Source organism: Asterias rubens, chromosome 16 (assembly GCF_902459465.1).
Source record: "Asterias rubens chromosome 16, eAstRub1.3, whole genome shotgun sequence".
NCBI classification, from domain to species: Eukaryota; Metazoa; Echinodermata; class Asteroidea; order Forcipulatida; family Asteriidae; genus Asterias; species Asterias rubens.
The window spans coordinates 8,646,440-8,660,412 of record NC_047077.1 but is presented as its reverse complement, the minus strand read 5'-3'; the positions used below and the strand labels follow the sequence as shown (position 1 = coordinate 8,660,412).

Genomic DNA, 13,973 nt, shown 5'->3' with positions numbered 1-13,973 from the left:
TAAATCAAATTTTCCAGATAAACTAAGACCAATTTATTGGCTAACTCATTTTAGATAAATCTTAGTGAATTGTGAACTCTAAAGTCCAAGCCCAGACTTTATCAACCAGTCTTTATCTCAGAAAAACCATAAATCCTACCACTTTGTTTCCATCAAATTTATTTTTAAAGACTTTTATAAAATCATATTCAGTAATAAATTTTCAGGACTTGGGTTCCAATTCATAGAGCTGCCATTAAGGGCCTTTTGGATGCAGTGGTGGCAACAGATACGTACCAGGTAAATTGTCATTGGTTATGCACTTTTAATGGAACAGTTTGCCAGAAAGATTTAGAAATGTGGTTCCACTAACATAGTTTACTTTCAGGTAGGCCTACTGGTGTCGCTTAGAAGTTGAGTCAAGTAATTTCAATTTCAAAATGATTACACTCACATGGTTCAGCCTCGTTCATGGGTAACCATTGTTTGTGTCCATTTTATGAACACCAGCTTGAAAACCACTGATGTAGCAATGTTATTTATTTATCAATTATCAATCGATGTGTCATGGATGAATTAAAAGTTCTTGAGTTTATCGAATACAAGATCTGCAAAGTGTTACTCAATATTCATCTGTTGTTCAATATAGTGTCTATGAAACAAAAAGAGAACCTATGATTGTGGCTGTGCACTGCGCAAAAACTGTTATGCTCACCATTATTCAGTTTTGGTACGTAGTTCTACTCTCTAAATAATCTCTAAAAGAATGGAAGACCACTCGAAAAAGAGTTGTCCTTCATGTGGCTCTTCAAAGAGTGCTTTTTCACTCTTTTACATTAAGAGAGTAGGCTTTGTTTTCTTTTTTTGCCATTTTAATTGTCTTTCGACACTGATGGGCTATACTCTGTATAAATATTACTTCATAGGAATACTTCTTAGCATGAACACCCTTCAGAGAAACAAACTATTGCTTTTACCTGGTAAGTCTGCTGCCACCTTGTGTCACTACAGTCTCCTATTATTGCTTGTATAAACACCCGCTACGCAAATAACAAGGGAACCATTTACTAACATTCATGTGGGACATTTCTGGTTACCGTTTCTGCTGAGATAGTTCTCTGTGATTGGCTAAGTGTGTGATTCATACACAGTTCTATGACTTGACCCCAGATGTCAGTTCACAAAAAAACGTTTTTAGAGATAATTGCATTTTAGTTTGCTTGACTTGAGTAAACTATCAGTCGGAAAACGATGCACAATTCACTGAATCCCTTCAATACAATGGTACACCTATGTTCCGACACCCCTGCATTCCAACACCCTTATAATTCCAACACCCCTAATGTTTCTTCCTAAAATTAATCCTAACCCTAACCCTAACCCTAACTCTACTGTAGATTCCCAAGGGTGACTGGAACATAAAGATGATCCCTGGGGAGCCCTAAGGAGCCCCTAGAGGATCGGAGCACAAGGGTTTCAAAACATACAGCAGTCATCAGTTATTATTATGTGAATGAGAAATATCAACATTTTCAAACAGTCTTGCCAATTACTGGCAATAAATTGAACCTTTGGCAAGTTCTGAAAACATTTCTAATAATATTTCATTGTTGTACTTTAAATACCCTTCACGAAATATCCATGGATTGTCTTGCTCCACTTGTCTTTCTTCCTGGTTGTTAGAGGAGGCTAGCTGCCACACACACAAATCCTGGACATCATCTGGAATACACACTAGGTTCACTGTTTCACTGAACAATCAAAACACGTCATGTCGCGTTATGCCATATAATATACATGCCGCATTACTTGGCGTAAGATATATATATCAAATGCAAAAACTGGAAAAGTAGATCAATTACAGATCTTTAAAGAACCAACCACAGTCGTATTGAGAGTTGTCTTTCCGTCCGTTACGTGAAGTCACAAACTCAAATTCGAGTTTCGCCCTCTCCAGACGGCGCTAAGCTGCCCATACTGGATTGGCGTCCACTACTATAGGAAACAGAGTCACCGGATTGTGGGCAGTTCACAGATTCTGCCGACCGTGCAGGCCGGATCCGGACGGCACCCGGTCGTTTCCACCTTCGACTCAGCTTTTTGGGTTCTGATGTCGTTTCTTCTTTTGTTGTCTCATCGATTGAGTCCCGAGTGACAGAACCAAGTCTTCTCTTCACGGAAGATGCACCCCCTGCATCTGGCTGCGCCTGCGCACCCTGAGGGGGACATGTACTGACTGTCACATTGGATTCTTTACTAGGGTAGTCTTCCAAGAGACTTGGATGTGAAGTCGTTAGTTTGTGCTGTGCTACTACAGCGCCGGAATTATCGGCTGGTGACGTGGCCGATGACGTGTCTGTTGATTCGTGGCGCTGAGTCGTCCCGTCTCGGGTGCGTTGCACCCCCGGGCTCCATCCCCGCCGATGGAAACCTTTTGGTGCTACCTCAAGTTCAGATTCGTGAGAATCATCCTTCTCTTCACTACGGCTCTCCTGCGTCTTGGAGTGTCGTTCGTCTCGGTACAGCTCTATCAGCATGTCTAGTTTCCGATCGATAAGCGTCACTCGCCTCTCAACTTTGACAACACGTGATAACAAACTTATACTTGGATCAAACAGCTCCAGATCACTACTGCCACGACCTTTCGGACGGCGATCCTGCTGGCCAGGTTTTCCCAATATGTTATCCAATCTAGTTAAAAAAAGAAACAGAAAAACATTATTTATAAAGATGTCGAGTTTCGCCAATGGAACCTGGAATATATAAAGGTGAACTACTAGTGGGACTAGTGGCACTAAAGAGGGTGGCAGAGGAGAAAACAGGATGCCACCTCAAATGTTAAATGCTCGCTTTGCTATCAGACAAAAATAAATAAATAAACAAAGTGAAATCTTGTTTGATTTAAAACTGGAAATACTCCACTTGGGGAGTTTCTTGTTTTCATGCATGTCTGGATTTCTCAAACACAAAACCCACATTGGGGCTAAATTTTAAACTTAGACTGGTGCTTTTGAGACGTTCAATGTTGTTAGTAGTGATGTGTTTGGACACGGGATATGAAGCAAAGACAAACATAGATGATGTGTGCAGCGGCAGCGCCAAGGCGGGGCGGGCGGTTTCAGGGTGAGGGAGGCAAATTTGGGCAATGCCCATGCCCGTATTCCCACTTTTATTTTTTTTCCCAGATTGCCAAAGTTAACTTAACCCCAAACCATTGCACCAACGTACCTTAGTTCACGAATAACACTGGTAAAGTCAATGACTTTTCAACATTTTAAAATTTGGTGCGCTAGATTAGCTTACACAAGTGGTTTATTGAGCCATCCCGTGATACTCGTGTCTACCCCAGTGTCAGCCACCACGGACCTAGCTCGCGAGCGGGTCTCCAGTGGCGACCAGGAGTGTAAACCCTGGTACACACTAATCGAACGCACCTACTATAGATGAAAGTCTGCCCCCTTAGAAGTTAAGCTTAACACCCTCTGACCCCCATTCCATATTCAAAGGTATGGTGCCGCCGCTGACTGTGTGGTTAGGTCTCCAGGGGTCGATTTCACAAAGAGTTGGGACTAGTCCTAACTTAGGACTAGTCCTAGGAGATACTAAAAACTGAAGGCTAGTCCTAAGTTAGGACGAGTAACTCGTCCTAACTCAAGATAAGACTATTAACTCTTTGTGAAATTCACCCCAGAAGATGTACACATTTAGGTGACATTGGCCAAATCACATGGTACTGATCACCATAAGAGAAAAAAACTGTGCTCCAAAACTAAATCAATCAATGAACAAGGATAAGTCTACTTTCTAAAGTCGATATAACTTGATATAAATACTACTCTACAACTGCTTAAGTCTAGGTACATAAACACAACGTCTACACATTGACATTAAACTTCCACCATGTGAAAATAATGATAGTAGAAAGCTTACCTTAAAATATTATCTGCTGAGGTGCTGTAGTTTTTGAGAAAATAAGTAAAACAATGTAATGAAAACACGTTTTTACATGCTAAAACAAATTTTGTCTCATGATCATTGAGAAAACCCCCCCACTTTTTTGTGACTTGTTTTACTCATTTCTCAAAAACTACAGCACCTCAGCAAGTAATAATATTTTCAGGAAAGCTTTCTACCATCAGTATCTTCAAACTGTGTAAGTTTAATGTAAATCTGTGGACATTCTGTTTTGTGTCCTACAAAAAGTACCCAAACCCTTTAAAAGGACACTCAAAGACCTTTACCATAGAATGGATATTGGGTTTCCTTTCCTCTTAAAGAACGAAAACAACAGTTTCAAAATCATGGCTTCGGCTCCGACCGCCTGTTTTTTGAAAATGTATTTTCCATGGCCTGATTTCATAGAGCTGCTTATAGGCAGAAAGAATTGCTTATCAACTTCTGCTTAGTAGAAATAAGAAGGATACCAGCCACAAATTGTAATTGTGACATGGTAGTTTGGCTGGTAACCATATTGTGGTAAGCATAATTTTTATGCGCTTAGCTACTTTTTGTGTATGTGCAGCATTTTGCAATTGGGCCTTTGCAAGTTAGATTTGAATTGCTTCTGATTAACCGCCTAAATTTGAATTCCTTAGACAATTGAGTTGCTGCACCACATGATTGATTCAAAGCAAGCTTTTGCAAAGTTACAAAAGAGATGACGAACACCCAAACACATTTTTGAATGTAAAATGGTACCAGGGTTTGCTCATCTGGAGGCTGTTATACAAAAGCTCGCCTGAACCAGTTGACATAGCAACTGTCTCTGAGGAATTCAAATTTAAGCGTTAACTTGTGACTAAAGCAATTCATTGTACAAGACGTTATTAAAATCTAACTAAAACATGGCTTATTTGCAATAGAAGCCTAAGCAGAGCTGAGGCTGAAGCTATGGTTCTGAAAAAGGGCCAGAGGAAACAACAGAGGCTGAAAGGATAAAATAGTCTGAGTCCTCTTTTGGTATTGTGGGATGAGGTATTCTTCCTTGCTGTTGCACAAATGGTATAAAGTGTCAGAGCAGGAATACTTGTGTTTGTTCTTTTATGATTGCATTTCTAAATTGTGCACCTTGTAATGAACAACTGGCTGCTCATTCATTACCATTGAAATAACTTTCCAAGTCTTTACAGCCAACATCAATTCTGAGGTTTTTGTAGATGGTTCCCGTTTGCTAAAGATTATTTTACAGGAGTTTGAATAATGAAAAACAGGTAAAATCTACCCCCACCCACTTAAAAAGACCAATCCCAGTACTTTACTTATTTCCTTACTTGTACAGCAATTAGCTGTGTAAATTCTGAAAAAGAAAAACTGCCTTGTTCAGGTGCATATTTTCTAAGCTTGATCGATAGGTATCAAAATAATTGATATTATTTTTGCTGTTACCCTTACACACTGATGTGTGTTAGAACTGTATACTCAGTACTTTCTCGAGCTCTGTGAAAAAAATTACAGGCATATAACTCGGGTGGGATTCAAACTCACAACCTTTGCAATTCTAGAGCAGCGTCTCACCACCTATAGACCACCGAAATTGCCCAGTAGCTAGAGGCAGTTCGAATCCTATATTATAAGAGCGGGTACCGCAACGATTTAAAAGATGGAAGTGCAAATTTCCATCTATTAAAGGTAAAAAAAGGTTCAGTGGTGATGGTGAAAATTAAAGTTGTTTAGTGGTAGTCTGAGGTCTGCTCATGATGAGTAACAACACCCAAAGTAACTCTACAAAAAGATGCAATTAAGAAGATGGGCGTGGTCTTTCCTTGAGCCAAACATGCCTGATAAGTCAAACCAACCTGCTTGTCATCCTAGATTATGCAACATCAAAAAAAAAAGAAAAAAAAAGAGCTACATCAGTTTTATGAAGTATAGTATTTTCCGCAGGCATTTAAAGTTTGTTTTCCTAAGGGTATGGTCTAGTAATATTCAATAGGTACAGGACTATTTGCCCCTTTAGCCTCTGTTTAACTGCAACGGTTCAAATGTAATGAATTGCCGGCTTCAGATACGGCTTTTATATTGCTATTGCTAAGGATGTCTTTTACTTTTTCAATGCTTATTGGCACAGAAATTCAGGCACAGCCTACGACTCAAACAACCCACATAAAAAGTCTATCACCCAGACTTAACAGTGGCCATTACTGTGGTTTTGGGAAGGGCATCTGACTAGTTGGTTGCTCTTTCCCTGTGGCAGCAGGCTTACCCAATAATGTGCGCATGCTCAAAACCATGTAAACAATGGAAATTTACTTTGTAAAGTCTGCTGTCACCTAGCATTCCAAAGTCTCCCATTCATACACACCCTAACTTTAATCTTAACAAAAATGAAAAGTATGACACACACAAACTTAAGAACACCAATTATCACAACACAGACAAGGGCCTAGTTCATAGCTCTGGGGCCAATTTCATAGAGCTGCTTAAGCAAAAAATTTGCTTCAGCACGAAAATAGCTCGTTAATTTTACATGTTACTGGCCAAAATTTCATGCCATATACATTGCTTGTGACTGGTATTTAGTTGTTATTTACTTAGCATAACAATTGAGTTAAGTCTTGGCCGATAATCTGATTTTACTAAGCAAGGATTTTGTTGCTTAAGCAAAATTTTCTGCTTAAGCAGCTCTATGAAATTGGGCCCTGCTGACCACCAAATTATGCGCTTACGATCATCATTCTCTGATTGCAGTGCAAGCCCAGAAATTCTGTGCTAACCTTGTAAGTAAAGAATGCCTAGTAATGTGAGTACGTACGTGCACAAGCAAAAATTCCCTGCTAACCCGTGAATGTGCGGATTCTCTGCTTACAGTAAGCAGAGCCATGAAATTGGGCCCAAGGGCCAATTTCATAGAGCTGCTTAAGCAAAAAATGTGTTTAAGCACTAAAATAGCTAGCTTATTTTACACATGTTATTTACCGGCCAAAATTTCATGCCATATACATTGCTTGTGACTGGTATTTAGTTGTTGTTTACTTAGGATAACAATTGAGTGGAGTCTTGGCCAGTAATCTGATTTTACTAAGCAAGGATTTTTTTGCTTAAGCAAAATTTTCTGCTTAAGCAGCTCTATGAAATTGGGCCCTGGTAAGGTAAAGAATGGGAACAGATACCAATAAAGACTCAAAACATAAATTCAACAAATCTAAAATAAAAAGATAATTTGACAGACCTTGCTTGTAAGCTTTTTATTCTGGCTAGCATGTCGGCATGGCCTGATGAATACTGTTCAATCACATCCTTGACGTCGTACGGTCTGAATGCCTCCTTGAATTTCCGTCTGGCTACAAAGTACTTGATTTTACGGACAGCACGGATGGCATTCTTGTGGGCTTCGGTCAGTTTGGTCAGTCCAACTGGTTCTTCAGACACCAAAAAGTGAGCAATGGATGCAAAGACAAAGATATGGGGATATTATAAGGACACATACATAGAAATAAGACGGTATCACAACCGGGACTTAAATACACTGGACACTATTGGTAATTGTCAAAGACCAGTCTTCTCACTTGGTGTATCTCAACATATGCATAAAATAACAAACCTGTGAAAATTTGAGCTCAACTGGTCGTCGAACTTGCGAGATAATAATGAAAGAAAAAACACCCTTGTCACACAAAGTTGTGTGCGTTTTGATGGTTGATTTCGAGACCTCAAATTCTAAATCTGAGGTCTCAAAATCTAAGTTGTGAAAAATTACTTCTTTCTCAAAAACTATGTCACTTCAGAGGGAGCCGTTTCTCACAATGTTTTATACCATCAACTTCTCCCCATTACTCGTCACCAAGAAAGGTTTTATGCCAATAATTATTTTGAGTAATTACCAATAGTGCCCACTGCCTTTTGTTATATATTATTTTTGATACAGCTTTTACCACTTTTTTACTTTTCTCTGTATATCCACCATACAGAAAACCACTGTCTTTGTGTTTGTTTGTCCTGTTAGTGTTTGTCCATGTCTTTCCATGTGTAACTTTTTGTGTGCTTTAAATATCCCAGGCATTGTTCTGAAAACAAACTACGTTTGTATTTACTCACATCCCTGGGGGACTCCACCCTACAAGCTTGCTTTTGGGAGTCCTCCACCACTTAATCTATTGTGTATCTTTACTACTCTATGTTATATCTTGTCATCTGAAATGATTGAGTGGAAATAAAACTGAACTGAACTGAACTGAACTGAACTGAATCTAAAACACTCTTCCTCTTCAAATCCTCTGAGGAATTCCTAAGATTCCCAGACCACAATGAAGAGACACTAGAAGAGGGGTGCAGTACCATGCAACACATTAAACCAAATGGGAGCAAACAGATGTTGGACCATTATAGGAGTGTCAGAACACACATTCTATTTGTAGCATCCCTGTGGATACATCTTCTGTTTTTTCCTTTGTCCCTGTTGTTCAAAACCAATTGACTTTGTACACAGAATTCCTTGTGGGCACCCCAGTCTTTAGAATTCCCCGAATAAAAACCTTTTGTTTTCCATTTTATGTTTTGATCTTGCCTTGCATCTGGAACTCTCTACCACTTATATAACCTTAGATCTTGTCTTTGTACCACAAAGTTCCAATCTCTTCTCAAAACTTATCTTATATGTCACATGTTTTCAAGGACTAATTTTGTTGTCTGTATTCTTTTATTTTATTTTTGGTTTTACTGCGCCTTGCATGAACACCCAGCAGGGTGGATATGTGCGCATTACATGTCATTATTGATTAAAATGTATTATTATTAATTCACAGGTGCGCGGACATTTGTGACTTTTATTTTGTGTGATTTGAATGTCTTTTAAAATTATAAACTCATAATGCAATTCGGTCGTTAGACTACAATTTGTTTAATGTTTTTAAATAAACCATAAACCAAATAAACCAACCATATTCCATGATTTTCCCCCAAATTTATAGTAGTCACCCACCTTGTGAATGCTGTGTGTGGTATCGATGTGATCCTCTGGATCGCATGGAATCATTCTCCCCATACTGTCCGCTGGATATGTCTAACTTCTTCTCGTCTTCGTCGTAGATTCCGTTCACGCCCTTTTTGACCCGGTCGCTGTTCCGATGCAGCATGGGGCTGTTAGTACTCCTCTTGATTGACAGTCGAGAAATAAGGTTGTTTGTGCGAAAACTACTGTAAGACCAAAGAAAGTAAACAACAACAATAACATAAACAAACTATCGTTTGATTAATTTGCTAATTACACAATAGGAAGAGTCTATGTGGAAGTCGATTAAAGTGGTTTTGGTTTACTCCACCAATTAACAAGAACAAAAAAACTATTCAAGAAAAAAAAAAAAAATTATCGTTGGTACGATTTGCTAATTTAACAAAAGAAAGACTTTATTTAGTAGCAGATTGAAGTGGTGTTGTTGTGCAAAGAAGAATGGTTGCATCAGTCAACAAGTAAAATTCCCTTGCTTTTTAATTGAATATCATTAAAGACATGGATACTACTGGTAATTGTCAAAGACCAGCCTTCTCAACATATGCATAAAATAACAAACCTGTGAAATTTTATTTTGAGCTCAATTGGTCGTCGAAGTTGCAAGATAATAATGAAATAAAAAACACAATTGTCACACATTGTCACAAGTTGTGTGCTTTCAGATACTTGATTTCGAGACCTCAAAATCTAATTCTGAGGTCACAAAATCAAATGCGTTGAAAATTACTTCTTTCTCGTAAACTACGTTACTTTAGAGGGAGCCATTTCTCACAATGTTTTATACCATCACAAGCTCCCCATACTGGTTACCTAATAAGGTTTTATGCTAATAACTATTATGAGTAATTACCAATAGTGTTCACTGCATTAATATTCAGAGTTGAACTAAATATTTCCCGTATAAAAATGACATCAGATCAAATGACATTAGATATTGACAAAATTCACACTCAAAGTTGAAATTTTCACTAGTCCAAATTTCATGTAAAAAAGAGATGCTTGTCAACACTGCAGTTTTAGGTTGTTGACAAATTCACACCAGAGAGTAATCAAACACAGTAAAATTTTATAATAGTTTTAGCACGAGTCTTATTCCCCACATTTCATAAGGACTTTATCAATTGGAAAATGAGTAGAAACGAACTGAATTTGACCTTGGAGCCTCCTCTTGACCGAGCCTTCTCTTTAAAGACAAGAATACAACACAAGTGTATTTAATCCAACCAAAGACTAGTCTTCTCACTTGGTGTATCTCAACATATGCACAAAAAACAAACCTGTGAAAATTTGAGCTCATAATTGATCGTCAAAGTTGCGAGAGAATAATGGAAAAAAAAAAAAAACCTTATCACACACGACGTTGTGTGCTAAAGTTCTCGCTAAAGTTGTGTGCTTTCAGATGCTTGATTTCAAGACCTCAAAGTCTAATTCTGAGGTATTGAAATCAATTTAAAATATTTTAGTGAGAAATTACTTCTTTCTCGAAAACTACGTTACTTCAGAGGGAGCCGTTTCTCACAATGTTTCATACTATCAACAGCTCCCCATTACTCGTTACCAAGTAAGGTTTTACGATACTAATTATTTTGAGCAATTACCAGTAGTGTCCATGCATTTCATTGGTTTTTTTTGTCAAAGTTTTTAATGAATTGAATTGAATTGAATTTAATCCAACCATTTTTGTGTTACGCTTCAAGGTTCCTTTATTTTCCACAGTATCAAAAAACAAAAGACATTATCACTAAAGAGCAATCAGTTTAAAGAATACAATACAGTAAAGATATATCGAGATGAAAATAAAAAATGACACTGTATGCAGAGGATCCATTTTAGAAGCAGAGCTTGTAGGCTATGGTTCCTTTAATAAGACATGCATTTGCATTGAGACACAGAACAATTCGGTGACCCAAAATGTTGCAAATAAAACTGCTATGCTATTCTATTCACATGAGCAAAGTGAACCAAACATGCACATTGGCACTTCCATCAACTCACACCAAATGATGTAGGAAATAATGCAATCAAATAAAACAACTACAGAAATGGTGCATCTAAATGTTTAGCATACATTGAAACATTTCTCTATAATGGGAATTGTGTATAAAAGTTAGCCCTGAAGGTCTTTTAAAGTTACCAAAACATAATCTGCTCAAGAAAGCTAATAAACACTGTGTGAGGTTCAGTAAAATCAATGTTGCATCGTACAACCTAAAATCCGCATGACATAAAAATTAACAAAAATACAGAAAGCCAAAATTCATGCATTTTTCACCAAATCAAACATAATTTATTTATGGATGTTAAAAAAATGTACACATTTGTTTTAAAAAGCCAACAGAGGGCGCTATTTCAATGCTTGCTACATACATTAATAGTTAGATCCCGTAGAAGTCACTACTGTACATAGTGCAAATGGCCTCTACTACTGAATACAATATATTTTTGCTGTGTTTTCTTGCTGTTTCATATGCATGTGCATATTATTTTTTCTTTCAATTAAATGTTTGTTTTTTTGAATGTTAGTAAACTGAATTTTTTAAATGTATGGCAACTACTAAATAAATAATGAAATTAATACTATTTTTTAATTGGGAACAACTGTGCATAACTATTGCACACTCAACAATTTCCAATAAAATATTTAAAATTTTGTAAAGCTGTAACTTTTCCCAAAAGCGTTTGTAACCATTTGTTATAAAATGCATTATGGGTAGAAAGATGTTCCACACAAGTATCACTCTAAATTGCAGGGTCTTCTTTTTACCTCGTCGACTCACACGGTTGGCTATTTATGGGAGTCAAATTTTTGAGTGATACTTGTGTGGATCATTATATTCTACTTTTAAAACATCTTTCTAACCATATGCATTTCATAACAAACAGTTACAAACCCTTTTTAGAGACCAACTCGTCCGAAAGGCAGCGTGTTCCTTTAAATTGAACTCTTCCAAGTGATGGTTTACAACAGACACAACACAAAACATAAAACTTACAAACATCAACCACAAACACAAGCAAGCTACAGAAACACATTCAAATGAAAAACAAAAACAAATAAATCAAATTATCATTTATATCCAGATGCACAAAACATTATAACTATCAAGTATTTTGAAAAATGCAACAGGAAAAAACAAATCATTGTCAATTTGGGGAGAAGCAGTTCTCAAAAAAAAAAAAATAATACTACATTTTTGTTCAACTGTTTAGTGCAGAAACATGAAGATGATTCAAAAAATGAAGGGAAAAATCGTTAAACTTTGACATTGACAAAAAAGCATTTTGCCTTTTTTTCTTCTTCTAGAAAACCAAATCAAAATGAAACTGTATACTTTTGTTGGCTTAATGCATTTTTTATTTTATTTTTTCAGATGTGACGTACTATTAAGCAGCAGCTTTCAAATACAGCCATCAGGTTTTTTGTTTAGCAAGAAAGCATAACCAGACAGGCCGATTTTGATACTATCCTTTGAGTATACTGTATCAGTGGATGCTTTTACATGTCACAAATCAATGGTGGTCATCACTCTAAGCTTGTGGTGCCAACAATGGTGGGAAGAGTGTGCAAGGAAAGGGGGCGCTTAGATTTTTTTTACAACGCAGTGAGGGGTTTTGCACTGTGAACTGCCAATTCCTGGCTTGAGTAGAAGACTACGTTGCAATGCTTCAAATAATTCTCCAATTGGGAGGTGTGCATAACGGCGATATAATAATTATAGGCCAACCCAGAACAGACTGGACAACGCCTTAAAACCAACGTGATGAATCAGGGCTTTCTTTCCCTTTTTGAAATAATCCTCCAAGAGGGAACAGGAACATGTGCATCACAGTGTATTAATGACGTACTAGTCTCATCTCAAGACAAGAATTGGTAGTCTTACAGTAGAAAACCCCTCACTGCGGTGTAACATGCAAAGGGGGTGGGGCATGGATGTGAAATGATATGAATATCTTTCGCTTTTTGCTTTTAGTTTATATTGTTTTTCTGTATAATTTAATACACTTTAGATTTGTTAAATTTCTATGTACTGTCTAATTCTCACAATTGTTTTTTTGTTCTCAACAAGAGTATGAAATAAACGTATATTGAATGTTTGGATGGTATAAAAGAGAACCTCCACGAACCTTGCACATGTTATCACATCCCTTTTTAAGGCTACTATAAAATCCATCAATTGAAATTTTCATGAACAGGACAACGAGCCTATTTATCTTTTCCAAGTGCTTTGCAAATGAAATTAGACTTCAACTTAATTTAAGAGCATGCTTGTAATCTCTTTGGAACTGAAAAGACACTGAACAAAAATAGTAATTTGCGGGTACAACCATGTGTAAATCTCTTTTGTACAACCATGTGTAAATCTCTTTTGTGGGAGTGTTGGCTCCGAAAAGAACCGATTGTACCCACAAGTTTACCATTAATTTTATTTATAGTTTCTTCCTATTTATCCACACCACGCAAGAGCTTAAAAATACTTTCTTTGGAAATGATTGCACACATGCTAATAAATACATTTACTTTTTAACACCTATCTATATTAAGTAACTACCAGCTATCTTTCTGGGTTTCTAATGACATTTACAAACTACAAGCTTTGATATTGGGTACCTAATGACACCCATTTAGGTAACTATCAGCTTCCTCGCTCCTTGGTACCTAATGACCACCCATTCAGGTTAAATACAAGCTACCTTTCTGGGTACCTTATGACACCCATTTAGGTAACTACAAGCTACGTACCATTCTGGGTACCTAATGACGCCCCTTTGGGTAACTACCATGCTGGGTACCTATTGACAGCCATCTACATTGTAGGTAACTACAAGCTACCTTTCTGGGTACCTAATGACACCCCTTTGGTACTACAAGCTTCCAGTCTGGGTACCTATTGACACCCATCTAGGTAACTACAAGCTACCTTTCTGGGTACCTAATGACACCCCTTTGGTACTACAAGCTTCCAGTCTGGGTACCTATTGACACCCATCTAGGTAACTACAAGCTACCTTTCTGGGTACCTAATGACACCCCTTTGGTACTACAAGC

The 13,973-nt window shown here is 37.4% G+C and overlaps 1 protein-coding gene across 5 annotated transcripts in view; it reads right to left on the bottom strand.

Moving 5' to 3' along the window:
• Nucleotides 1–776: 776 nt before the first annotated feature.
• The window catches only part of LOC117300815 (potassium voltage-gated channel subfamily KQT member 4-like), a 47,715-nt gene continuing 34,518 nt past the window's right edge, over nt 777–13,973 (bottom strand). For 2 of the 5 annotated variants that reach the window (XM_033784644.1, XM_033784648.1), the window contains 4 exons: nt 8,897–9,111; nt 7,148–7,337; nt 3,910–3,933; nt 777–2,670 (listed from right to left, as the gene is read on the bottom strand). In XM_033784644.1, coding sequence (XP_033640535.1) covers nt 1,911–2,670; nt 3,910–3,933; nt 7,148–7,337; nt 8,897–9,111 — 1,189 coding nt within the window. In that variant the 3' untranslated portion in view covers nt 777–1,910. The remainder of the gene's footprint in view (nt 2,671–3,909; nt 3,934–7,147; nt 7,338–8,896; nt 9,112–13,973) is intronic. The other 3 variants (XM_033784646.1, XM_033784645.1, XM_033784647.1) reach the window with 3 other exon arrangements.